This window comes from Malaclemys terrapin, chromosome 10 (assembly GCF_027887155.1).
Source record: "Malaclemys terrapin pileata isolate rMalTer1 chromosome 10, rMalTer1.hap1, whole genome shotgun sequence".
Lineage (NCBI taxonomy): Eukaryota > Metazoa > Chordata > Testudines > Emydidae > Malaclemys > Malaclemys terrapin.
The window spans coordinates 48,806,420-48,830,999 of NC_071514.1; the positions used below are offsets into that span (position 1 = coordinate 48,806,420).

The 24,580-nt window shown below is 43.1% G+C and overlaps 1 protein-coding gene across 4 annotated transcripts in view; it reads right to left on the minus strand.

Annotated features, from left to right (window-relative positions):
• Positions 1-23,232, minus strand: part of CRAMP1 (cramped chromatin regulator homolog 1) — a 120,337-nt gene extending 97,105 nt beyond the window's left edge. For 2 of the 4 annotated variants that reach the window (XM_054041596.1, XM_054041592.1), the window contains exons 1-4: positions 20,725-20,806; positions 19,915-20,264; positions 3,360-3,553; positions 1,992-2,145 (exon numbers count right to left, since the gene is read on the minus strand). In XM_054041596.1, coding sequence (XP_053897571.1) covers positions 1,992-2,145; positions 3,360-3,553; positions 19,915-20,264; positions 20,725-20,774 — 748 coding nt within the window. In that variant the 5' untranslated portion in view covers positions 20,775-20,806. Of the gene's footprint in view, positions 1-1,991; positions 2,146-3,359; positions 3,554-19,914; positions 20,265-20,724; positions 20,910-22,809 lie in introns of those variants that run through there. The other 2 variants (XM_054041597.1, XM_054041595.1) reach the window with 2 other exon arrangements.
• Positions 23,233-24,580: the final 1,348 nt, after the last annotated feature.

Genomic DNA, 24,580 nt, shown 5'->3' on the forward strand with positions numbered 1-24,580 from the left:
TGACGATCTACTTTGGAAGGACTTCTGAACTTATATGCAGATAGGTTTCTTCCAATGCTGGATTTGCAGGGTCATTTATTTTTAAAATTAAAAACTAAGACTTCTTTGATCTCACAAACTGTGACCATCTTCTGAGTATAGAGAGAACACTCGAAGAATACCTATGCTAACCGTACTTTACAAATGGAAATCTTCTTAAACATCCTAATCTAGGGACAAGACCAATCAATTTTTAAAGAGATTTTACTGTAGAGCCTTTACATGCTTCTTCTGCTTTTCCTAGAAGCAGGTTGTAACACATGCTACAGAATGACTTTCATTTGCAACTGGTCATCAGCACTGAAAATCTTATCTGTTTCTCTCAGACAAGCACATTTCTTTAACAAAAGTGGGTTGTACCTGTAAAAATTAATGGGATGAACTGATTGTGGGGATTATGGCAAAAGTTAAAAGACTGTAGGGGACCTGTTTTTGCTGCTCAACATAAGAAGCACTCTTGATTAGTTCTTTTGAATGTTAAAAGACATTAAATGTTAGGAATTCACACACTTTGCTAGATAAATTTTTTTAAGTCCATCATCTAAACAAGGTTACCAGCAAACAGTCCTGGACCCTAGTTTCACCTTTACTAAGTACAGTAACTTCCCACTTAACGTCCTCTCGCTTAATGTAGTTTCGATGTTACATCCCTGCTTCATTACAGAACATACTCATTTAAACTTGTGCAATGCTCAGCTATAACGTCGTTTGGCCGCCTGCTTTGTCCATGGCTGGCAGCCCCCTATCAGTTCCTCTACACACACCCCCTCCCAGCACGTCCTGCCCACCAGCAGAGCCCGCGCATCAGCGCCTTTCCCCCCGCCTCCTGCCCGTGGCAATCAGCTGGTTTGTGGCATTCAGGAGGCAGGGGAGGGAGGAGGAAGCTACACGCCGCATCCTCGCTCCTCCCCCCAGCCTCCTGAATGCCGCAAATCAGCTGATTGCCGCAGGCAGGAGGAGCAGGCGCTGATCTGAGGGGTCCACCGGTGGGCAGGAGGCGCTGGGGGGGGAAGTGGGCATAGGGGAGCTGATAGGGGGGCTGCCAGCCTGTTTAATACCTGTATTAAATTGCTTGTTCAAAATTGTTTAAAATGTATGTAATGCCTTTTGTCTGGCAAAAAAAGTTTCCCTGGAACCTAACACCCACCCCCGTTTACACTAATTCTTATGGGGAAATTGGATTCGCTTAAAGTCACATTTTTCAGGAACATAACTACAATGTTAAGTGAGGAGTTACTGTACATACAAGTCAAGTGAATTCAGAACTCAGTTCGCACTAATTACTGTTACAGGTATAAATCACTATTGCCAGTTATTTGGCTATCTGGTTTCCCCACCGCTGTCCAACAAGGGGAAAAAGCATACATTGCTTAGGATTCTTGGATTGTCCATTCAGTGAAATAAAGTAACTTAGATGTTTATTGAATGGACAAGTGCAAGAAAAGTTCAACATTTCAGCCATATGTTAGCATGCAGACACTTTGCTTTTTTACTGGATTTTGCTTGACCCAAGAAGTTGGGATCACTGAAGTCATGATTAGCTACAATACTCTGGCTGTCTATCAACGAAGTCGAAACCCTTGGAGCAGTGACATCCAGGATATGTTGGAAGAGACATCTTTTTAATCTGGCTTTTTGTGATTAAAGAGATGTCTATTTATTATTATATGAATATTTATTATAGGTGCATGGAGTTAGTAACAGGAATGGTCTTGTTTTGTAACCAGCTGTTGGAAAATATTTTGTTTTAAATTTGTAAAAGTTGTGGCCATGACAAGTACAGTACAAGGTATTCAGCGATATCTTAATAGTATCAGATATTTAGTTTTCTTATCTTCACCATTCCTGTGCTCTGAGACGATATTAAAAGACAGGGCTCGTACTCCCACCAGAACTAATACTTATCCCAGACTCTGAGCTGGTCATGGAATCCACTCCCACTGCATACTCACCATTATCAAAATCAATATATTTAGAGATCTTGTGCCAGGTGCGGTAGTAGAAGTGCCGGACCTGCTCTTTGTTCTTCACCATGCTTGCCGGTTTGCCTTTCTTCTTGTACTTCAGAGCAATGTTGTTCTGAATAGCTTCAAAGTCCTTCCCATGCTGAAAAAGTACAAGATTCAAAGCCAATTGAGGAACAAAAAATGCAGAGGATAAAAAGGATGAGGAATCCCATCTAATGACACAGACTATCATCTTCTGGACTTTATGATTTAGCTAGGGCTTTTCCATTTCTCCTATCCAGTTATAGACCTGGCCAGATCCTGTTTAGGAGTTTAAGACTGTGTGACAGCTGGTGTGTGAGGGTTGTTCGCTGTCAAAGTTGTTATCCATTTCTAACTTCTATAAAACGCTATAATAAAGAGCTGAGGTTATGCTGCCATGTAAAAAAATAATGCAGCACAATTGTATACATTTTATTTCTGAAGGTTGGGATGGGGGCACCATATGTATTTTTCCCCATTGGAAACAATTTACACTACTTTTAAATTGTGCTTTCATTACAGACATTTTGTAAATGAAAAATAAAATACTAATCATCACAGGATTTCATTGTCGGGGCTTCTGTGTTCATTATGGAATGCTCACATCTATTAAGTATCAGAGGGGTAGCCGTGTTAGTCTGGATCTGTAAAAAGCAACAGACTCCTGTGGCACCTTTAAGACTAACAGATGTATTGGAGCATAAGCTTTCGTGGGTGAATACCCACTTCATCAGACGCCTGACGCTTATGCTCCAATACATCTGTTAGTCTTAAAGGTGCCACAGGACTCTCCACATCTATTAAGAAGTTCCTGCTAAGGATTTAACCTTTTGCTTTTTCAGGCAGATGGAATAAAATAGAGAAATGGCCTTAGCATTGCACAGGAATGATGCAACCTTGTCCATTACATCTGGAGACAGAAACTTTATTTTAATAGACAAGTTCAAAACATGTACAAATTCTATGGACAAGGTAAGAAAATATGAAGTTTGGGGATTGCATGCATATAATAAACTGATTTCTTCTTCTAGCTTTACAGTGCCTGATATTTTTAAGCAGATAGCTTTGGTTCTGCCTCAGTGCAAGAAGATGGACTTGACTTCTCAAGGTCCCAGCCCTACCTTCTTATGATTCTATGGTTCACATGCATTGTGCAGCCAGTTGTGCTCACTTGTATACAGAATATGTGCACTTAAACTAATTTGAAATGTCATCCTCTACAAACTCCCAAATCAAGTTTTCATTTAAACATAAAACCAAGCCAACCAAGCACGGGATCCATAAGAAGCACCAGGCCAGCTGCCTGCCTTTCTTCTTCCTCCATATACACACCTCATAAAGTCCCTCGAAGAAGGTATTCTTATCCTCTGTGCTCCATGATTCCCACTGACGTCTGACTTTCTTTCCTTCCTCCTTCTCTCCACCCGAGGTCCCCAGGTTCCTTGCGGCAGTCTTAGAACTCCCAGCAGGAGCGCTGGGAGGAATTCCTGATGTGCTACCAGATGAGGTCCCTCCATTATCTGTCCCTTTAGACAAGTGAATTTAGAAGCATTGAGAGAGGTCACGTATAAAGGGGAAAAATCCTAGAGAATTAAAAGAAAAATGTCTGATTTCTTGACTGTACCATTTTTTCCAAGGTTTTCACTTGAAACATTAGGCAGATGATGAGTTGCTGAAAGCTATGAAAAGCAGCAGTATGCCTCAGTGGGAGGGTTAGCAGGCAAACACAAGGAAGGTTGGAGTGGGTCAATTATACATCTCCAGAGATATGGAAGATAGGTGAAAGTATCTCTTCAGAGGTGCCAGAAGGATAATGCAAGCTGTAGTCCCTATACTGGCATATAATAGAAGTACATATGCCCTGGCACAGCTGAAAAGAACCTAAATACAATGTTGAATACTGATGTGCACATGAGTAATCCACTGAACTGAGGGCTGCAAGATCTGGCTTTAAAACTCAAACTGCAATATCTCAATTGATTAAAAAAAGAAACACTAATAAATGATCACATCATTCAGTGGAGAAGTGTTCTGAGTAATCCCATCTTCTGTACATAAAGCAGCATCTTTGGAGTGTGACAACTCTGAAGTTGTGAGCTGTATCTCAAAGATGAACAAGGCCCATCGTCAACACCCAGTCCCATGTTGGTCTGACTGCTCTCCATAAACACAACTGCCTGTCTGGAAGCAGCACCCTTGTCAATTTGTCAACACTCCAAAAGGCAAGATTCAGAGAGTAGCATCATAGGAACAGTGAAAATAGGATGATAAAGCTGGTTGGAAAAAGAGATGTGTCAGGGTTCTTTCCCCACTCTGAACTCTAGGGTACAGATGTGGGGACCCGCATGAAAGCCCCCTAAGCTTATTTCTACCAGCTTAGGTTAAAACCTAGTACGCTGCCACCACCAAGTGATTTAACAAGAAACAGGGAAAGGACCACATGGAGTTCCTCTTCCCCCAAAATATCCCCCCAAGCCCTTACACCCTCTTTCCTGGGGAGGCTTGAGAATAATATCCTAACCGATTGATTACAAAGTGATCAAAGACACAGACCCCTGGGTCTTTGGACAATGGAAAAGTCAGTCAGGTTTTTAAAAGCAGGATTTTATTAAAAAGAAAAGGTAAAAATCATCTCTGTAAAATCAGGATGGAAAATAACTTTACTGAGTAATCAGATTCAAAGAGCCAGAGGAACCCTCTCTAGCCTTAGTTTCAAAGTTACAACAAAAACAGGGATAAACCTCCCTCTAGCAAAGGGAACATTCACAAGTTGAGAAAACAAAGATAAACTAATACGCCTTGCCTGGCTGTTACTTACAAGTTTGAAATATGAGAGACTTGTTCAGAAACATTTGGAGAACATGGTTTGATGTCTGGTCCCTCTTAGTCCCAAGAGCGAAACGCCACCAAAACAAAGAGCACAAACAAAAGCCTTGCCCCCTAACCCCAAAGATTTGAAAGTATCTTGTCCCCTTATTGGTCCTTTGGGTCAGGTGTCAGCCAGGTTACCTGAGCTTCTTAACCCTTTACAGGTAAAAGGATTTTGGTGCCTCTGGCCAGGAGGGATTTTATAGTATTGTATACAGGAGGGTTTTTACCCTTCCCTTTATAGTTATGACAAGGTTGCTTAAAGAAAAATAAAAAGGAAATGATAGGGAAGATGCAAAGAGCTATAGTAAGTGCTGCGGCAGCACTGTGACGTGGGCAGTGCAGACACGCTTTATCACTGGGGGAGAGCTCTCCCAGCAATAAAAAAAACCCACCCCAAATGAAGGGTAAAGCGTGGTTCCCAGAGATAAAGCGCGGTCTATACTGGAGCTTTTCAGCACTAAAACTTTTGTCACTCAAGGGGGTGGTTTTTCATACCCCTGAAAAACTAAAATTTTAGCACTGAAAGTGGCAGTGTAGACACAGCCTAAGTCACAGTGCAATAAGGTTCCATATTACCATTATTTCACAATAACAAAAGCCTTTTAGCTTCTGCACTGTTCTGGTATGATTGCTTTGGGTTCTCATGAGCTCTAGAATCCTAGTGGCTTCCCAACTAGTGCCAAAGTAGAAAAAAATTCTCTCCTCTTTCAAGAATCCTAAGTGTATTAATCCCCCACAATTCAGATGTCATTGAAGAGAATTGGAGCTCTTCTCTATTCACCTTAACACAGTCCTTTAGCTAGAAAAACCCTAGATTGTCAATCAGTGATAGAATACAGCATAATACTAACTTACAAATCTGACAGTTCTCACAAAAAAACATTGCCCCACCCCACTTCTCTATAAAGATTTTAGAATATTTACTTACTACATTACATTTAAAAAAAACACACCATCTTCAATAACATGCTATGAAGCACTAACATTTTAAAATTAGACTACCACTGTCTAAATAGAGATACATTTTGTCACACAATAGCCTCTATTTTAATATCAAACCTGAGTTTAATATATCATAAAACATTACACTTATTACCATCACTCTAGCTAGCTATCACATTTGGTTGAAATGTTGGATACTCATACTGTCCTCACACATAGTATTTACTTTTGTGTCATTTTGTATACCCTGCTTTCCTGTTATTTTAAGGAGAATATGTTGCCTCAATTTGTTTTTATTATTATTGTTTGTGAAATTTTGTGAACTGATGAGTAAGCAATCTACAGTAAAATTTCCAAGCTGTGTGTGTGAATAAGCAAGGTTCTATTATATATATATGCTTAGGTTTAAAAATAACGTTTGAAATTAAATATTTGAAAGCAGTTTTTTAATTTACCTACTAACTCTGGAGTTCAAGATTCTGTGTTCCCCATATAAGAGTTGGGGACATCGGACCCCAATAGCATTGCAACAGAGTGCAGGGAATTGAACTGTTCTACGTTTATTACGTTGTGCAAGGGAAAGAGAAACCTGAAAGCAAAACTTAGAGGAAAGTGTGACTACTTTTGTTTCAAAAGACTAATGGTTACTAATCTGGGATGCTAAAAATAGTTTTGCTTTATATTTTAAAATAACACACAATATTCCCAACTAAATTGTTTAAAAATATTTTGTAAGAAAACTTGCAATTACATATTTTTCTTTTGAGTGTAACTATACAATATTTCATATGAAGTGCATAGTTAACAGCAACAATTTTAAGACTGCTTCTTACGGTCTCCTAGTTTAGACTTGATCTTTCAGCAGAAAATTACTACTACCTTGGGGAGGTGTGTGAACCAAAAGGAGGTTCAGTTTACCAGAAGTAGAGAAAAATCAATTTAATTTTTAAAATACTTTGCAAATAAACAACTTCTCTATCCCCTGACCCTACTCTCACACATTTATAGAAAAAGTTTGAAAGATACAGAAACTGTGAAATAAATAAAATCCCCAAAAGGCTAGTATTTTGACATTAAGACGCGATAGCTTTTTAAACCATTCTGCACTGCTAATAGGTGGCTGAGAAGAAAAAAAACTGGTTTAAAACCAAGAATTGCTTATCAAAAGAGACAGATCTGAAATGTTTTTTCTAATATGTTATTTGAAAATGACATTTCAATCTATCATTACTATAAAGATTTCTCTCAGACATAGGTAGGGCCCTGCAAATCTGAGCTATCCGCTTTATATCCACAGATATCCGTGGACCATGTTTGCGGACTGGATGTGGATACAAATTTTGTAGCCGCACAGAGCTCTAAACTTAGGGGGAGATCCTGTAGACAATCTATCCCTGGGAATCAAGATCCTAGTCTTCAAACCTCTAGCCAACAAGGGGAATTCAAATCTATCCTCTTTTTGGATACAGTCTCTCCTGCTAATGGCTGTCAGAGTGAACTCTTCCATTAGAGCAAAGAGGAGGTGAGACTCAAACCAGGAAAGTATTCTTTTGAATGCAGTCCTCTTTTTACTTTCTGAACGAATGGTTTTTAGGTGTCCATCTATACTCGATTAATCTCCACAGCCCAAAAGTCAATGGCCAGGCACAGATTTAATCAAGGTTTTTCTACAGGCCGTACAGTATGTTTGGTATCTAAAACTTTCATCCTAAAACATGAAAAGCAAACTTAATGACGTCTAAGCATCTAAAAATTCCAATAAAAATTAAAACTATTTTTCAGAAATTAAATCAGTTTTTTTAAAAAAAAATACTTATCACTTTCATGTTTTGTTTCATGCAAGTGGGGATTCTATTGAGCTTTTCTTCCCCATGCGGGTTTTAGAAACTTCATTAATTTAGCTTCTAAATATTATGCTATTTAGTTCAAAGATGCTTCACCCTTCCTTTCTCATCTCATGTTTGGAACAACTAGGCTCTCTGAAACTACAGGTTCCAGTCCTAGAAAGGTCAACTCAGCCCTCTATCTTCTTAAAGTAGATACATTAAATTTCATGCAGTATATCATGCATGATTCTTTTGGGTAAGACCTTAAAACCCAATGTTCTATCAACTCTGCAAAGGCATTAGAACCCTTTTAACTCTTCCTAGGAACAGAAGTTTGCAACAGAGTCTTTTGCAAATTCCTCCTCCCTCATTATTGTGCACAATGCTGTTCACCAGCTGGTTGCCATGATCTACCCTAGTGTGGCTGCATTTCAGTGGGGCAGTGTGGATTATCCCTATCACATAACTTTGTAAGTATTTTGGATGGAAGGGACTGAAGAAAATGAAGGTATTCATGCATCATCATCATCATCATCATCATCTTTTGCCTTCGGAAATCCAGGATTTAATTTCTCGCTATACTATGTATATATTTTATGTGCACACATGTTGTCGCTAATGAATAATTTGAAACTCAAACAAAGCATTAAATCAAAAAGCTCCATTGAAGCTCGCCATCTGTTACAAAGTTGTTGGATACTGAAAGAGGATTATTTCAAGAATCTCAGTTAGGTGTCTATTCTAAAAAAACATTTATAAAAGGCCCTTGTTGCAGATGAGATACAGAGGCTTTTCTTGATCTGTCTACTGACATCAAGTTACATGAGTCCCAAGACTGGTCATCCCACAGGATCATACCTCTGACAATTCCTTCCACTACCCTACACATGGGAGAAAGAACTCTTGCACAGTAGGTAGAAAGCACTGAGTTTGGAAGCAAGAGTTCTTAGCATTTGGTTCTTGTGCTATTAATTGTGAAGGCAGAAGTTTCTACACATGTTGATATTTGCAATGACCTGTAAGGTACAAGTCCAAACATAACTACACGTATGAATCCTACAACACTGGTGTTTTGGCTCCGTTTACTCATTTTGTTAGTACAGTGGTCCCTACACATTTATACGCCTGGTAGTACTGGTACATCAGACTTCTGTGACTGCCTAGCTTCACCATGTCCCTCTGTGCTGGGTCTCTGGGCCTGCCTCTCAAACTGTGCAAATTTAAACCTCTATAAATTCTGGACTGTTGGTAAAACCTAGTACTTAGCCTGGTAAACAAGTACACATAAATGAAGAGGTCAGAAATCACATTAGGCTGGACAGGACTCAATTTTTAGTATTCCATCTGGCCTTCAGAAAACTGAGCTAGTTTCCTTCTTGTGTGGCTTGAGTTTTATCTTCATGATCATCATGTTCTGACTGTGAGAACCCAGATGTTCTACTTAGAAGCGTTAAGACAGGAAATTTGCTAAAAAACTGCACAAAAAAAATATAAGGATTGAAATGCAAAAACCTAACATGCACATTAGAAACAATGGAATACCGCATACATCAGATACAGTAGATGAGTCAGAGACAACATTGGTGTCTCATAAAGGCTAGTCACGAGGAGTTCTTCCATCCAGGGTCCAGGTACAGCTTAATGTTAGGTCTCCCACACCCATTTTAGAAGTCAGAAAATTCACAGCTTTACCTGATGGGTCTAGCATACAAAGGGTCACTCTCCAATAGAGAGTTAATCTCCCCTGTACCAGCCTAATTGAACATACATTAGATTAGGCTCCCCTTATCCACATTCTATAGGCCAATATTAAAATGAGTACAGTATCCAAAATGTCATTTTCAAGGGTCACTTGTCAGCTGCCTGCTAAATATCTACCAGGTATATCTGTTGGAAAAGAATGTGGCTTTTACAGTTATTCGCATAGAACAAGGGCAAAATTAAGAGTTAAATATGCTTTTGTCTCCATTTCCTAAAGCATATCTATTGAATACCATCTTTTAAGGTATCTTTTTAGATCTTTTGGCCTTTCATTATAGCAATCAGTAACACTAGGACTGCATACAACTTCTTCAGAAGTACTTCTTAGCTGAAGGATTGCATTAGAAAGACTATGGTAGAATATTCCTTCTTGGCTCTAGGATTTTATGTGAGCCTTTGAATTAGTTTTTAACAGTCCAGCACAGTTACATAGCAAAATACTTATCCCTATGGCCCAGGTGCACTTGTGTAAGGTGTAACGGATTAGGTTTCAGAAAGGTTACAAAAACACCCTATGTGCATAGCAATATCTTTCTTGTTGAAAAAGCAACCAAATACAAGACACGTCTAAGTCCCATTGTTAAACCGCAGTCAACATCCTTTCATTGGCCAGATACAACACAACACACTGCAGTGGAAAAATTAATCTGTCAACCCCACAAAAAGCATGTACTTCAGGAATTCAGTAAAGCATCTTGATCTGTGGGTCAACCCTCCAAAGCTGAAGCCTGGATCTGATTTGCTTTCTGCCCAGAGAGGGAAAAGCAGCTCCAGCTAGGAATAGGATAAAAAGCAAGCATGGCTGATGCTTCCGTTTGAGTATTTCCCTGTAATGGGAAAACTAGTTCATAGCCTGTTTGCCTTTTACAGCAAAGGGCATGGGCCTCTCACAAGTATAAGTCTAGGACAGCACTAGCCCCTGGATATGTTCACACGCTGTTTTACTACTGATACCTGATGCTTCAAACAAGGCAGTTAAATGGCCAATAAAGATGAAGCCTAATAGCAGGCTTCTTCCATCTCCCCTACACTACATGCACAAATCAGACAGCTGAAGTGTAGCTAAACTGGTTTCATTCTAACTGCTGTCAGGGACCTATACCCAAAAAACATCTTTAGAAGCATTCTCTTCACCAGTGGTTTTCAAACTGTGGGTCGCAACCCAGTACTGGGTTGCAGCAGCTCTGGTCAGCACCTGCGACCAGGCTGTTAAAAATCCCGTCAGCGGTGCTGAACGGCTGAAGCAGGTTAGTCCCTACCTGTTCTGATACTGCGCTGCACCCTGGATGTGGCCAGCAGCAGGTCCAGCTCCTAGGCAGGGGGGCAATAGGGCTCCACGTGCTGCCCCCGTCCTGAGCACCGGATCCGCACTCCCATTGGCTGGTTTCCAGCCAATAGGATCTGGGGGGCAATGCCTGCAGACGAGAGCCGCGTGGAGCCACTTGTGCGCCTCCGCTTAGGAGCCAGACCAGCTGCCAGTCACTTCCGGGGCGCAACGCAGTCCACGGTGCCAGGACAGGCAGGAAGCATGCTTTAGCACCCCCCCCCCCCCCCCGCTGCACAGCTGACCGGGAACCACCTGAGGTAACCCCGGGCCCCAATCCCCTACCCCAGCCCTGAGCCCCCTCCCACACCCCAAACTCCTCATCCCCAGCCCCGTTGGGTGACGGACATCAACAATTTTCTTCAAATGGGTCACCAGAAAAAAAAAAGTTTGAAAACCACTGCTCTACACAGTACATACTTTAACAAGGGCAGACATATACATGGCTAGTATGGGCATGGTATATCTGCATACATTGTACACCATTTTAAATAAACGTGGCATGAGGCTCCCACCCATAGTAAATCAGTATTCACTTGCTCTCACATTAAAAGAAAGGGCTAAGAAGTGCTGGTGTCTAAAATGGGCACACCTCTAGGCATACAACTGAATGCTCGTTTGTATTTCCAACTTGTAAAATTACTTAGCAAGTTTAAGACATGACAGAGATACCATTAAGTTTATGTGAGCACTAAATAGAATCATAGAATATCAGGGTTGGAAGGGACCTCAAGAGGTCATCTAGTCCAGCCCCCTGCTCAAAGCAGGACCAATTCCCACCTAAATCATCCCAGCCAGGGCTTTGTCAAGCCGGGCCTTAAAAATCTCCAAGGAAGGAGACTCCACCACCTCCCTAGGTAACACATTCCATTGCTTCACCACCCTCCTAGTGAAATGCTGTTTCCTAATATCCAACCTGGACCTCCCCCACTGCAACTTGAGACCATTGCTCCTTGTTCTATCATCTGCCACCACTGAGAACAGCTGAGCTCCATCCTCTTTGGAACCCCCCTTCAGGTAGTTGAAGACTGCTATCAAATCCCCCCTCATTCTTCTCTTCTGGAGACTAAACAATCCCAGTTCCCTCAGCCTCTCCTCATAAGTCATGTGCTCCAGACCCCTAATCATTTTTGTTGCCCTCCGTTGGACTCTTTCCAATTTTTTCACATCCTTCTTGTAGTGTGGGGCCCAAAACTGGACACAGTATTCCAGATGAGGCCTCATCAATGTCGAATAAAGGAGAACGATCACGTTCCTCGATCTGCTGGCAATGCCCCTACTTATACAGCCCAAAACGCCTTTAGCCTTCTTGGCAACAAGAGCACACTGTTGACTCATATCCAGCTCCTCATCCACTGTGACCCCTAGGTCCTTTTCTGCAGAACTGCTACCTAGCCATTCTGTCCCTAGTCTGTAACAGTGAATGGGATTCTTCTGTCCTAAGTGCAGGACTCTGCACTTGTCCTTGTTGAACCTCATCAGGTTTTTTTTTGACCAATCCTCTAATTTGTCTAGGTCCCTCTGTATCCGATCCCCACCCTCTAATGTATCTACCACGCCTCCTAGTTTAGTGTCATCTGCAAACTTGCTGAGAGTGCAGTCCACACCATCCTCCAGATCATTAATAAAGATATTAAACAAAACCGGGCCCAGGACCGACCCTTGGGGCACTCCGCTTGAAACCGGCTGCCAACTAGACATGGAGCCATTGATCACTACCCATTGAGCCCGACAATCTAGCCAGCTTTCTATCCACCTTACAGTCCATTCATCCAGCCCATACTTCTTTAACTTGGCGGCAAGAATACTGTGGGAGACCGTAATCAAAAGCTTTGCTAAAGTCAAGGAATAACACATCCACTGCTTTCCCCTCATCCACAGAGCCACTTATCTCATCATAGAAGGCAATTAGGTTAGTCAGGCACAACTTCCCCTTCGTGAATCCATGCTGACTGTTCCTGATCACTTTCCTCTCCTCTAAATATTTCACAATTGATTTCTTGAGGACCTGCTCCATGATTTTTCCAGGGACTGAGGTGAGGCTGACTGGCCTGTAGTTCCCCGGATCCTCCTCCTTCCCTTTTTTAAAGATGGGCACTACATTAGCCTTTTTCCAGTCATCTGGGACCTCCCCCGATCGCCAGGAGTTTTCAAAAATAATGGCTAATGGCTCTGCAATCTCACCCGCCAACTCCTTTAGCACCCTCGGATGCAGCGCATCCGGCCCCATGGACTTGTGCACGTACAAGTATCAGGGGGTAGCCGTGTTAGTCTGTATCTACAAAAACAACAAAGAGTCTGGTGGCACCTTAAAGACTAACAGATTTATTTGGGCATAAGCTTTCGTGAGTAAAAACCTCACTTCTTTGGATGCATAGAGTGAAAGCTACAGATGCAGGCATTATATACAGACACATGGAGAGCAGGGAGTTACTTCACAAGTCACGTACAGTTTTTCTAAATAGTCCCAAACCACTTCTTTCTCCACAGAGGGCTGGTCACCTTCTCCCCATGCTGCACTGGGCAGTACAGTAATCTGGGAGCTGACCTTGTTCGTGAAGACAGAGGCAAAAAAATTGTTGAGTCCATTAGCTTTTTCCACATCCTCGGTCACTAGGTTGCCTCCCTCATTCAGTAAGGAGCCCATACTTTCCTTGACTTTCTTCTTGTTGCTAACATACCTGAAGAAACCTCTCTCATTACTCTTAATATCTCTTGCTAGCTGCAACTCCAAGTGTTATTTGGCCTTCCTGATTTCACTTCTGCATGCCTCAGCAATATTTTTATACTCCTCCCTGGTCATTTGTCAAATCTTCCACTTCTTTTAAGCTTCTTTTTTGCGTTTAAGATCAGCCAGGATTTCACTGTTTAGCCAAGCTGGTCGCCTGCCATATTTACTATTCTTTCTACACATCGGGATGGTTTGTTCCTGCAACCGCAATAAGGATTCTTTAAAATACAGCCAGCTCTCCTGGACTCCTTTGCCCTTCATGTTATTCTCCCAGGGGATCCTGCCCATCTGTTCCCTGAGGGAGTCGGAGTCTGCTTTTCTGAAGTCCAGGGTCCATATTCTGCTGCTCTCCTTTCTTCCTTGTGTCAGGATCCTGAACTCGACCATCTCATGGTCATCTCAACTATTATCTCTTTCACTTACACACACCCCTTACAGGATTTTATAATATGGCGGGGGGGAAATGCAATCAGACAAAAAATAAATTAGCATACAATGGCTCAGCCTGCAAGAGATTTTTTTATGACAAAATTTAACACAGAATTTAGCTAAGTTGTACATACACAAAGTTGGGATTTATGGACATATTTTGTGTCAACCCACCTGGAGCATAGTTTATTTAAAAGAATATCATTAGACAGCATTCCTTATTAAATTTGTTATTATTAAGGATATGATTTAGTCATGGATTCCCCTCGCAGCTGTGGCAGATGCTGGGGCTGTGCAATCCCACCCCCGCAGCTTTGGCTGGGGCTGTGGCCCCCCGCACTGGGACCTGGGCTGCGCGCCCTCCCCAATCCCACAGCTTTGGCCAGGGCTGTAGCCAAGGCTGTGCCTCCGACCCCCTAAGGCTGCAGTGTTCCAGCTTTCATTCTTTCCAACTCTTTTTCTCCCCATTATACTTAACAGAGGTCATACACAGGTCACGACTCCCATGAATTTTTGTTTATTGCCCACAACCTGTCTGTGACTTTTACTAAAAATAACCATGACAAAATCTGAACCTTATAGTATTTAACACACAAAAGTTATATCCTTAAGTGGAAAGGTACAGTTCCCATCAGTGTTCCCTCTAAGCCACATGCCTGTGTAGCCACACCCCTTACAGGCCTGCACCAAGTGCAACTCAGCACCTTGTAGGCAAGGGAGCTGCACTTTGGTGCTACTGTTTGGGGGTATAATGGGAGAGGTTCTGCAGAGCTCTCCTGTTCCCTAGTCAGAACAAGGGAGAGGGTGCAATAATAAACACAGAACACGTAATGAATTGGAGCAAGTCAATGGGGAGGAAGGAAATGGACTGAGAGAATGAAGGGATAGACTGAATTAGACAGAGGAAGGCTATGCTGATAGGTTTTAAACAGTTATTCATTCTCCAGAGATTAAACCAATTTTCAAAGCTCAAGGGTAAAAAAAAAAAAATCAAGTATCTCAAAAAGGTTTCCTGTTTGCATGACTGTAATTTGCAGTCAGCCAGTGCCCTAATACATGTCCTATAGCACACGCAACACATGGAGGCCCGAGAATCAATTTGGGGTTCCTCTTTCTAGTGAATTTTACAGGGCCAGCTACAGAAGAATATTTAGCAAGGAATGTGAAGGGTAACAAGAAGAGTTTCTACAGGTATGTTAGCAACAAGAAGGTGGTCAGGGAAAGTGTGGGACCCTTACTGAATGGGGCAGGCAACCTAGTGACAGATGATATGGGCAAAGCTGAAGTACTCAATGCTTTTTTTGCCTTGGTCTTCACAGACAAGGTCAGCTCCCAGACTGCTGCACTGGGTAGCACAGTATGGGGAGAAGGTGAGCAGTCCTCAGTGGTGAAAGAACAGGTTAAGGACTATTTAGAAAACCTGGACATGCACAAGTCCATGGGTCCAGATCTAATGCATCCAAGGGTGCGGAGGGAGTTGGCTGATGTGATTGCAGAGACATTGGCCATTATCTTTGAAAATTTGTGGTGATCGGAGGTGGTCCCGGACAACTGGAAAAAGGCAAATATTACCCATCTCTAAAAAAGGGAAAAAAGAGAACCTGGGGAACTACAGACTGGTCAACCTCACTTCAGTCCCCGGAAAAATCAATCTATTCTGAAGCACTTGGAGGAGAGGAAGGTGATCAGGAACAGTCAACATGGATTCACCAAGGGCAAGTCATGTCTGACCAACTTGATTGCCTTCTATGATGAGATTAATGGCTCTGTGGATATGGGGAAAGCAGCGGACAGGATATATCTTGACTTTAACAAAGCTTTTGATATGGTCTCCCACACTATTCTTGCCAGCAAATTAAAGAAGTATTGATTGGATGAATGGACTATAAGGTGAATAGAAAGCTAGCTAGATTGTCGGGCTCAACAGATAGTGATCAATGGCTTGATATCTAGTTGGCAGCCAGTATCAAGCAGAGTGCCCCAGGGGTTGTTCCTGGGTCGGTTTTGTTCAACATCTTTATTAATGATCTGGATGATGGGATGAATTGCACCCTCAGCAAGTTCGCAGATGACACCAAGCTGTGGGGAGAGGTAGATATGCTGGAGGGTAGGGATAGGGTCCAGAGTGATCTAGACAAATTAGAGGATTGGGCCAAAATAAATCTGAGGAGGTTCAACAAGGACAAGTGCAGAGTCCTGCACTTAGAATGGAAGAATCCCATGCACCGCTACAGGCTGGGGACCGACTGGCTAAGCAGCAGCTCTGCAGAAAAGGACCAGCGGACAAGAAGCTGGATATGAGTCAGCAGTGTGCCCTTGTTGCCAAGAAGGCCAACGGCACATTGGGCTGTATTAGTAGGAGCATTGCCAACATATCGAGGGAAGTGATTATTCCCTTCTATTTGGCACTGGTGAGGCCACACCTGGAGTATTGTGTCCAGTTTTGGGCCCCCCACTACAGAAGGGATGTGGACAAATTGGAGAGCATCCAGCGGAGGGCAATGAAAATGGTTAGTGGGCTGGGGCACATGACTTATGAGGAGAGGCTGAGAGAACTGGGGTTATTTAGTCTGCAGAAGAGAAGAGTGAGGGGGGATTTGATAGGAGTCTTCAACTACCTGAAGTGGGGGTCCAAAGAGGATGGAGCTAGGCTTATCTGATACACACAATGCACTAGATAAATCGCTCAGCAAGTGAAAAAGTGGGCAGGATGGAGAAAAACAGCATTGATGTTTCACTTCAAGATGCTGCTTATGTCACCTTTTCCCCTAAACTGCAAAATGCAACAACTCAGTGTGCTAATGGAGCAAGAATCCAACTGGAAATACATTCCAACTTATTTTAAAGTCAAAGTTCCCAAGAGATTTCCCTCTGCTGAACAGAATCTGAGAAAGAGGATGGATAAAAAGTTCCCTAAACTCCACTGATTCCTCTTCAAACTATAGTCAAACTATTTCCACCCCCCCATCACTTTTAATTGTATCCTAAATATAAGTTTATTATTTATATAATAGGTTTACTAAAATAATATGCCCAAACAGCACAAATTACTACAAATAAAACTGATTGGTTTAAAAAAAAAAAAACACATCACTTACAGGTAAATCATGACAAATAAACAATGAGGCCCAACCAATGCACTGTGATGAGCTACTATTTAAAACAAATTAAATGCCATGTTTAATGACTGTGCCTTTGCTAATTTCCCTCCTGACACCCTCAAGAATATTTGGAAAGGTAATCATGAGTGTATTAGGGATGTAAGAGTTTAATCGGTTAACTGATAAGCTTGATGCTTATTGGTTCCTGTTAATGGTTAAAACTCCACCCAGGGTCCCGGCAGCCACGCGCCAGGAGTCCCAGCTGCTGCCCGCGTGCCCGGGGTCCCTCCGGGCTGCTGGCCCCGTGGCTGGGATCCCTCCGGGCTGCCAGGGTCCATCACGGTTGGCGGCCCTGCATCCAAGGTCCCAGCTGCCACCTTGCTGCTGCCCGGCATCCCGGCGCACCCGAGGTCCATCCCGGTTGCTGGTCCCACGCCCGAATTCCCAGCTGCTGCTCTGTTGCCACCCAGCATCCCAGCACGCCCGTATTCCCTCCGGGTTGCCAGGGTGCCAGCAGCAGGGAGCGCCGCGTAAAATGAAGGAGTGCTGCAGCACCCCCCGCACTCCTAGTTCCCCAGGTAAATGTTTAACCCCGTAACCGATAGAATTGTAATCTGTTACTGTTTTTAAATGTTATTTACATCCCTAGAGTGTATTATTGGAAGATCATAACACAAGGTGGATTTCTGATATGGTCCAAATGTAGCTGCAGAATGGCTAGTGTTAACATGGCCCTTGCAGCTGTCATCTGGCAGCAACATGCCAATGGAAAGGCTTGAGCTCTGATAGCAGATCCAAAGGTTTGGGGAATCCCACATGAGTACTGCAGCAAAGCACAAGCTGATGACAGTAACCAGCTCAGATACATAATTTTTTGTGGGGCTGGGGAGGAAGGGTTTGAGTATGGGATGGGAAAGGAGATAAAGAAAACTGAATTAAAAAAAAAAATAAAAAAATAAAATCGCTGCTCTAAAAGCCTCCTTCCTTCAATTTGTATCCTGCAGGAAGATCACATTGTGTGGTACTTCACTTGGAATGTAAACACCGTTAAATTTTGATCACAAGACATGTCATTATCACAGAGAGAATTTAGACGAACCAGTAAAATGTGTCAGAGCCTACAACTTTGGACATAAAGAATTCAAATTCGGAAGCATCACACACTCCACAGCTCCATTCTCTAAGATTCTGACAGATACAATGACAGCCATATCAGAGGAACCACCTCCAATGCCTTCATAGCAAAACTAGCCAAGTGGAGTTTCTAGCTGCTTTCAATTTGAAATGTGTTATTGACTATCCTCAATGATTTAATAAAATTCCCCAAAACATGGACAAAATATAGTCCGGTACAGTGATGTGTTTCTCTAATTACCGAAAAGATTCTAGTCATTAGATTGTACTGTGCATAACTTTCTTTTGTTAATTTCAGTATATGAATCTTAAAATAAATGGAGCTTGCTTGCTGATTTAGTGTCAGCAAGGCCATTTCAAGCCATTCCACGGTTTTGAAAATGTGTGTATGCGTTTAATATATAATATACACAAATACATACACATTTACCATGCTGATTACGGAATATATACATCCCAGAGAGATAACAGTAATATTACTCACAATCCTTAAAATAATTAGCTGCATCTCAACTATTCTTCTGTTTATTTTGTTTAAGTGCATTGGGTAGAGAATTATCTAGACTTCTCAATACTAGACACCCCACATTGAAGATTTCGCTGAGCCTTTAAAATATTAAGTAGAATTTACTAACCTATCAAAAAGTACTTTTGTAAACTTTACAAAAATATTTGCCACACAACATACTTAAAGTTTTGTTTAAATACACCTAATGGGACATGCTGCCCTGCAAAGTTATATTTTATTTATTTTTAACGCAAAGCTAATATTGGTTCTCAGCATTTTTACCTTCTGTATACTAGGTGAAGATTCAGTACTTGGGAAAGAAGAGGTAAAGTGACCGCTGAAACATATTTATGAAGTACTGAGTTATTTTTAAGGACAGGTGGAGGTAAGAATTGCTTACTCAGATAAAAAGGTTAAGAACAACAAAGCATTACTTATCCTCAAAATAATGAAAATACACTTAAGTATTGGTGCCCAAAGTAACTAAAATTATATCCAAGTATCACTCAATTATGGAGCCAGGTATCAACCAGAAAGCACAGTTTGCACATAATAGTACCAAGTCTCTCAAATATCCTTTCCCCTGTTCCCTCTATCTAAAGAAGCAACAGCTCTGAAGAAGTCATCCATGGAACTAAAGTGAAATAACTAATTGAAAGGGTTAACATATAAGTGCCCTGGACATTTCTGAATTAGTAACACACTAGCAGAGGATGCTGCACAGAACCTAAGGCAACATGGTTAGACATGTTTACAGAATGTACATTTCAGACATGTTTCCAAAGCCAGAGTTCTTTGTTGCAATAGTCTCACAAATTATCGTGTGGGGGACAGACAGCAACCTCTCTTTCAGATATTATCCTGCACACTCAATTAATATTCTGTTGTAGCCCAATGCTAGTAATTCTGTGTGTAATCACCTAACCTAACCCATTTTGCCACAGTCTAATTTACTAGCCAAAATAAAGGAATTTATAGGGTAAATGCAGGTGCTAAATATCCTCATTGATATTAAATGGAGAGGGGGAAAATATCCATGCATACATCCAGAGTGCCCATTTTTGCAACTTAAACATGAGAGTGGGCAGCATTCAAGCTGAAACCTTGGGGGTAACAGAGAAATTCCTATACTACAACAAAACAAAAACAAGACAAAAGATAGTTCTGTCCTTCAGATGCTGTCAGCCTCTGAAAATGCACTTGACCCCCACCTCCACCCCTGCCCCTTGAGTGTGTTTTAGGGGTGACAGAATACAGTACCTTTTCCTTTTGCAGTAGTGCTGCTGCTATTGCCAACTGAGCAGGATGCCTGAGAATCCTTCCTTAACCTCTTGCTCTGAGGTCTGACACTGGACCTGAGAAAATGATGCTGGTCCTGGCTGTGGGAAGGCTGGAGAGAAGATGGGACTTGGGGTAAATTGGGGCTGGATGAGGGGTTATTAGTGTTGTTGTTAATAATCTTCTCTTCTTTCTTTGTGCTGCTCCTGCCTGGAGCTGCCTCTCCTCCTCTTCCTGCCCCTTCTTCCAGGGACTCCTCATCTCCTCCTGCTCGCTTGCCTAGCTTTTTCACCCCTTCCTCCCCGCTGCTGTCTCCCAGCTTCACTGTCATCCTGTTGGGGAGGAAAGAAAAAAGGGGGGCACAAAGTCAAACCACAGACCCCCACTAGAGAGGGAGGAAAATCCCTGGGCTGAGAGGGGAGAAGTTTAGCTGCAGAAATTCCTCTCAACATGGCCGCCGTTGTTTGTTACTAAATCCCCTTTCGTTTGCTGTCCCGACCCAACAACCTGTGCCGAAGGGTGGAAGGGGAAAAGCCCCATAGGAAACCCCCCAAACCACCCCAAAAGGGAGCCAGGCGCCCCCGGCGGACCCCTGGCACCTTCCTGAAGGGATTAGGAGCGCCTTTGGCAGGGAAATTGCCAAGCCAAACTCAGGCGTTTGGAAGCGCTCGACAGGCACACACACACAGAGAGAGAAAAACAGCCACCAAAAAAATCCCCCCAGCGGAACAGGGGGAGCCGCAGAGCATGGACAGGGGCTCCTAAAAGTGATTCGCCCCCACCCCATCCTACCCATTGTGCTGTTCCTCTGGCCCAGGGGGGCTCTTCTTTCTCCTCACCATGGAGCCGAGGTGATCCGACCTGCTGAGGGGGGGAAATTCATATTCCTAGATGCAGCAGCAGCTTCTCCTTCTCTCTGTCTCTCTCTCTCTCTCTCTCTCTCTGGGGCTGGGACTGGCCAAGGCTATGAAGATTTCCAACCACCCCCCCCCTTCAAATTACTAGGCACCTTTCTGCTTTACCCTAAGCTGGAACTTTTCCCCCAGGAAGGTGGCAGACCGTCGAGTACACAATGAGCCCAAAAGCTCTCTGGTGGCTTTGCAAAGGAGCATCGCTTTGGGGGCTGATCGCCTGTCAACGTCTGCATTTTAAAACGGCACACCGGGAGAGGATTTGGCTTTCCAAAGCCATGAATTTTACTTGCTACGTCATCAACTTCCAGCATTTTTATACTTATTGTAAGCCCCCACCCCAATTAAAAAAAAGCCACAAAACGCTCAGATCCAAACATTTGCTGTCGTTTTTTCAACCCTAAAGAAAACCGTTCAGCTCAAAGAGATTCTGCAATCACTCTGCCAAGTAAAAAGTTTAAGCACATTATTTGTTAGAAGTCCACTTAACTGGACTCTGCGGCCACTGAAATGCATTATATATCATCTTTAATTCCAAAATTGACATTTGGACCCACTGTAGCCGATAGCCTGACCACTCGCTTTGCTCTGGTTCATAAATCTGCTCAATTATTATTTTAAATTCAATGGAAAATATCACACTACACACGAAAGGTTTTAGACACTGAGACTTTTAGCAGATTTAATTTTTACAGAAGGGAAAAATATTACAGACACTATATCTAAAAACAACAAAAATACACCTTTCAAGAAAGACGCCATACTAAAATAAAATAGAACGATCTAGCAACAGCAATGCAATCGCCTTATCACAAAACCAGAATCCATAGTCCAAATTCAATTAAGAAAAACCAACTGCCAACAAATTAGTAAAATTCCAAGTAACAACAAAACTAAAACATTTACTACACACTGAAGTGAATACAGAAAAAGCAGACACGAACATAATGCATTTTTAAAAGGAGTCTGTTGGCTGCACAACTATTGTATAGTACAGTGATTTTGTTAAAAAGGGCTGACGTTAAAAGTACATGTTTTTCTCTCTAGGCTTTAAATTAAGCCGTTATATTTACAAGTGTAGAATTATTTTGGGAAATGTTCTGTCAACCGCGTACACAACCCTTAATACACATTAAAACTTGGTAAGCGATCCATCTGACAAATCATCCCAACTACACACAAGGCAATTTACAGTTTGTTCAAAACAAACTTTACCTACTAATAAGACTAGTGGTGTAGGATATTTAAGTGGGGGGGGGGGTCCAATTCCTTTGGTTGAAAGAGGGTGGTTACAAGCCCACCGTTTTTTTCATGGTCATAAAGTAAACGAATACATCCTCCAACAACCAGGGCAACAGGGAAGAAAATGTACCCTCTTCATCAGCACAAAATCTGCATAATGAAAGGCGATGTAATGGCTACTGAAGTATCAGAAAAAGCAAGTCTCATAACCCTACTTTCCAACAGTTTCTTCTATAAACTCTTCTGGCTAAAACCTCTCATGCTTATCACAGTTGCAACTCTCCTCCCAACTCACCCACCCAGCTGTTGTCGCGTAACTCCCTTCTCCACATTACACCTGTTTTTCCCTTTCCTCTAAAACGAAAAGATCTTGACACTTTTATAGCCTTTGCTTTTCCACATCTTCATGCTCTGCTACCGCTTCCTCTGGTAAAACCCACACTCTCCTCTATAGGCACTTCTCTTCTCCCCAAAAATGTATTAAGACTAGAAAAATGTGTTTTAATAAGGAGTTGATCTGTGGTTCGTCTGTCCTTCTTTAGACCCAAAAACACACGAGAGGGAAGACAACGGCAGTGTCTTCAGGTCCCACGGGGCAAAATGCCCTTCCACACACAAAATACAGATGCCAAGTTTGGCTTCCTGAAATTGCTCCTCTTTTTCTTGATGCAGACGTCCCCCCAGCCCCAGATCCTAGAGGCCCCATCTCCTAATGAAGCGTTACCTGATGCATCAATACCCCGCTGCAGCCTTTGAGCCCCAGGTTTTCCGGTTGATCTTCTGGCTCCGGCAGTCCCAGGTCCCCCCAGTTGCACCCCAAATCCGCCAGTTCGTGCAGCTGCCTCAGCACGCCAATATCCTTCGGTTCTAGCTGTCCCCCCACATCCCAGTTGTTTCTGCAGCAGCCCGTGCTCGGCCGGAGAGGCGAAGCCTGCTCCCCAGGCTCCCCCAACCACGGCCTCTGCCCCCGGCCGGCACAGCAGGCCGTTCTCCCCAGGCCCCCCGACCTAAGCAGCAGCAGCCCCCACCCCTCAGCCCTGGAGCTCGACCCTGCAGCGGGCCGCGTACAGAGGCCCTGGCAGCTGGACGCGGTTCCGCTTCCTCGTCACCCTGAGGCCGGCGGTAGCGCGGGGGAGCGCAGCGGGCAGACGCGGGTCCAGCTGAGCGCGCGTCGATACCCCCCTCCAGACCCCAAACAAACCACCCCATTGGCCGACGGCGAACGGGCGAAAGGCGAGAGGCGGGGCCGCAGCCACACAGCTGGCCAACCAGAGAGCGGCGCGCGGACGGTGACGCAAGCCCAGCGCAAGGGGAGAGGCGGGATCTGGCCAGCCTATGCTGGGGTGGAGCGGGCCCAAATCAAGAGGCTTTTGATTGGCCGAGTGAGGGCCAATGGCGATACTCGAGGGCGGGGTCTGAGTATGGAATTCCCTTCAGAAGCGTCCGGGAAGCGGTGTGGCCTGTGAGATTGGCGTTTCCCAGCATGCAGTCTGACTGGGCTGCTGCCAGCACTCTGAAGACAGTGTCTTAGATCCGGGGCGGGGGCAGAGAGCTTGTCACGTGACAATGGTAACACATCTGGGAAGGTCGGCTGTCTTCCAGAACTGAGCAAGAAACATAGCAGCCAACACAGGGAGCTGTATTAAATATTATCTCCACTCCATTGGGTGGTGTGGCTGCAGAACTAGAAGTAATTTGCAAACTAGATACCATCAGATTAGGCCTGAATAAAGACTGGGAGTGGTTGGGTCATTACAAAACCTAAACTTAATTTCCCCAATACTAATTTCTCCCTACTGTTACTCACACCGTCTTGGCAACTGTCTATAATGGGCCAGTCTCTTACCACTTCAAAATTTATTTCTCCTCCCTTGGTATCTTGCTGTTAATTGATTTATCTCGTTAGACTGACTTAACACTTGGTAAAGTACCCCACATTCTTTTAAGTATCAGAGGGGTAGCCGTGTTAGTCTGAATCTGTAAAAAGCAACAGAGGGTCCTGTGGCACCTTTAAGACTAACAGAAGTATTGGGAGCATAAGCTATTCACTTGCATCTGAAGAAGTGAGGCTCTTACCCACGAAAGCTTATGCTCCCAATACTTCTGTTAGTCTTAAAGGTGCCACAGGACCCTCTGTTGCTTTTTACACATTCTTTTATGTATTTATACCTCCTCCTGTATCTTTTACTTCATACATCTGATGAAGTGAGTTCTAGCCCACAAAAGCTTATGCCCAAATAAATTTGTTAGTCTCTAAGGTGCCACAATGACTCATTGTTTTTTGTTTGTTTGTTTTCGGGGGTGGGGGGGTTGCTGATACAGACTAGCACGGCTACCACTGAAACCTGTGTTACTGCAGTATCTCTTAATCTTTCCAGACACTGTACCCTTTTCAGGAGGTGGATTTGTCTTGCATGCTCCTAAGTTTCACCTCACTTAAAAAGTACTTGCTTAAAAAATCAGCCATAAATCTGCTAAAGTGTCACAGTACATTA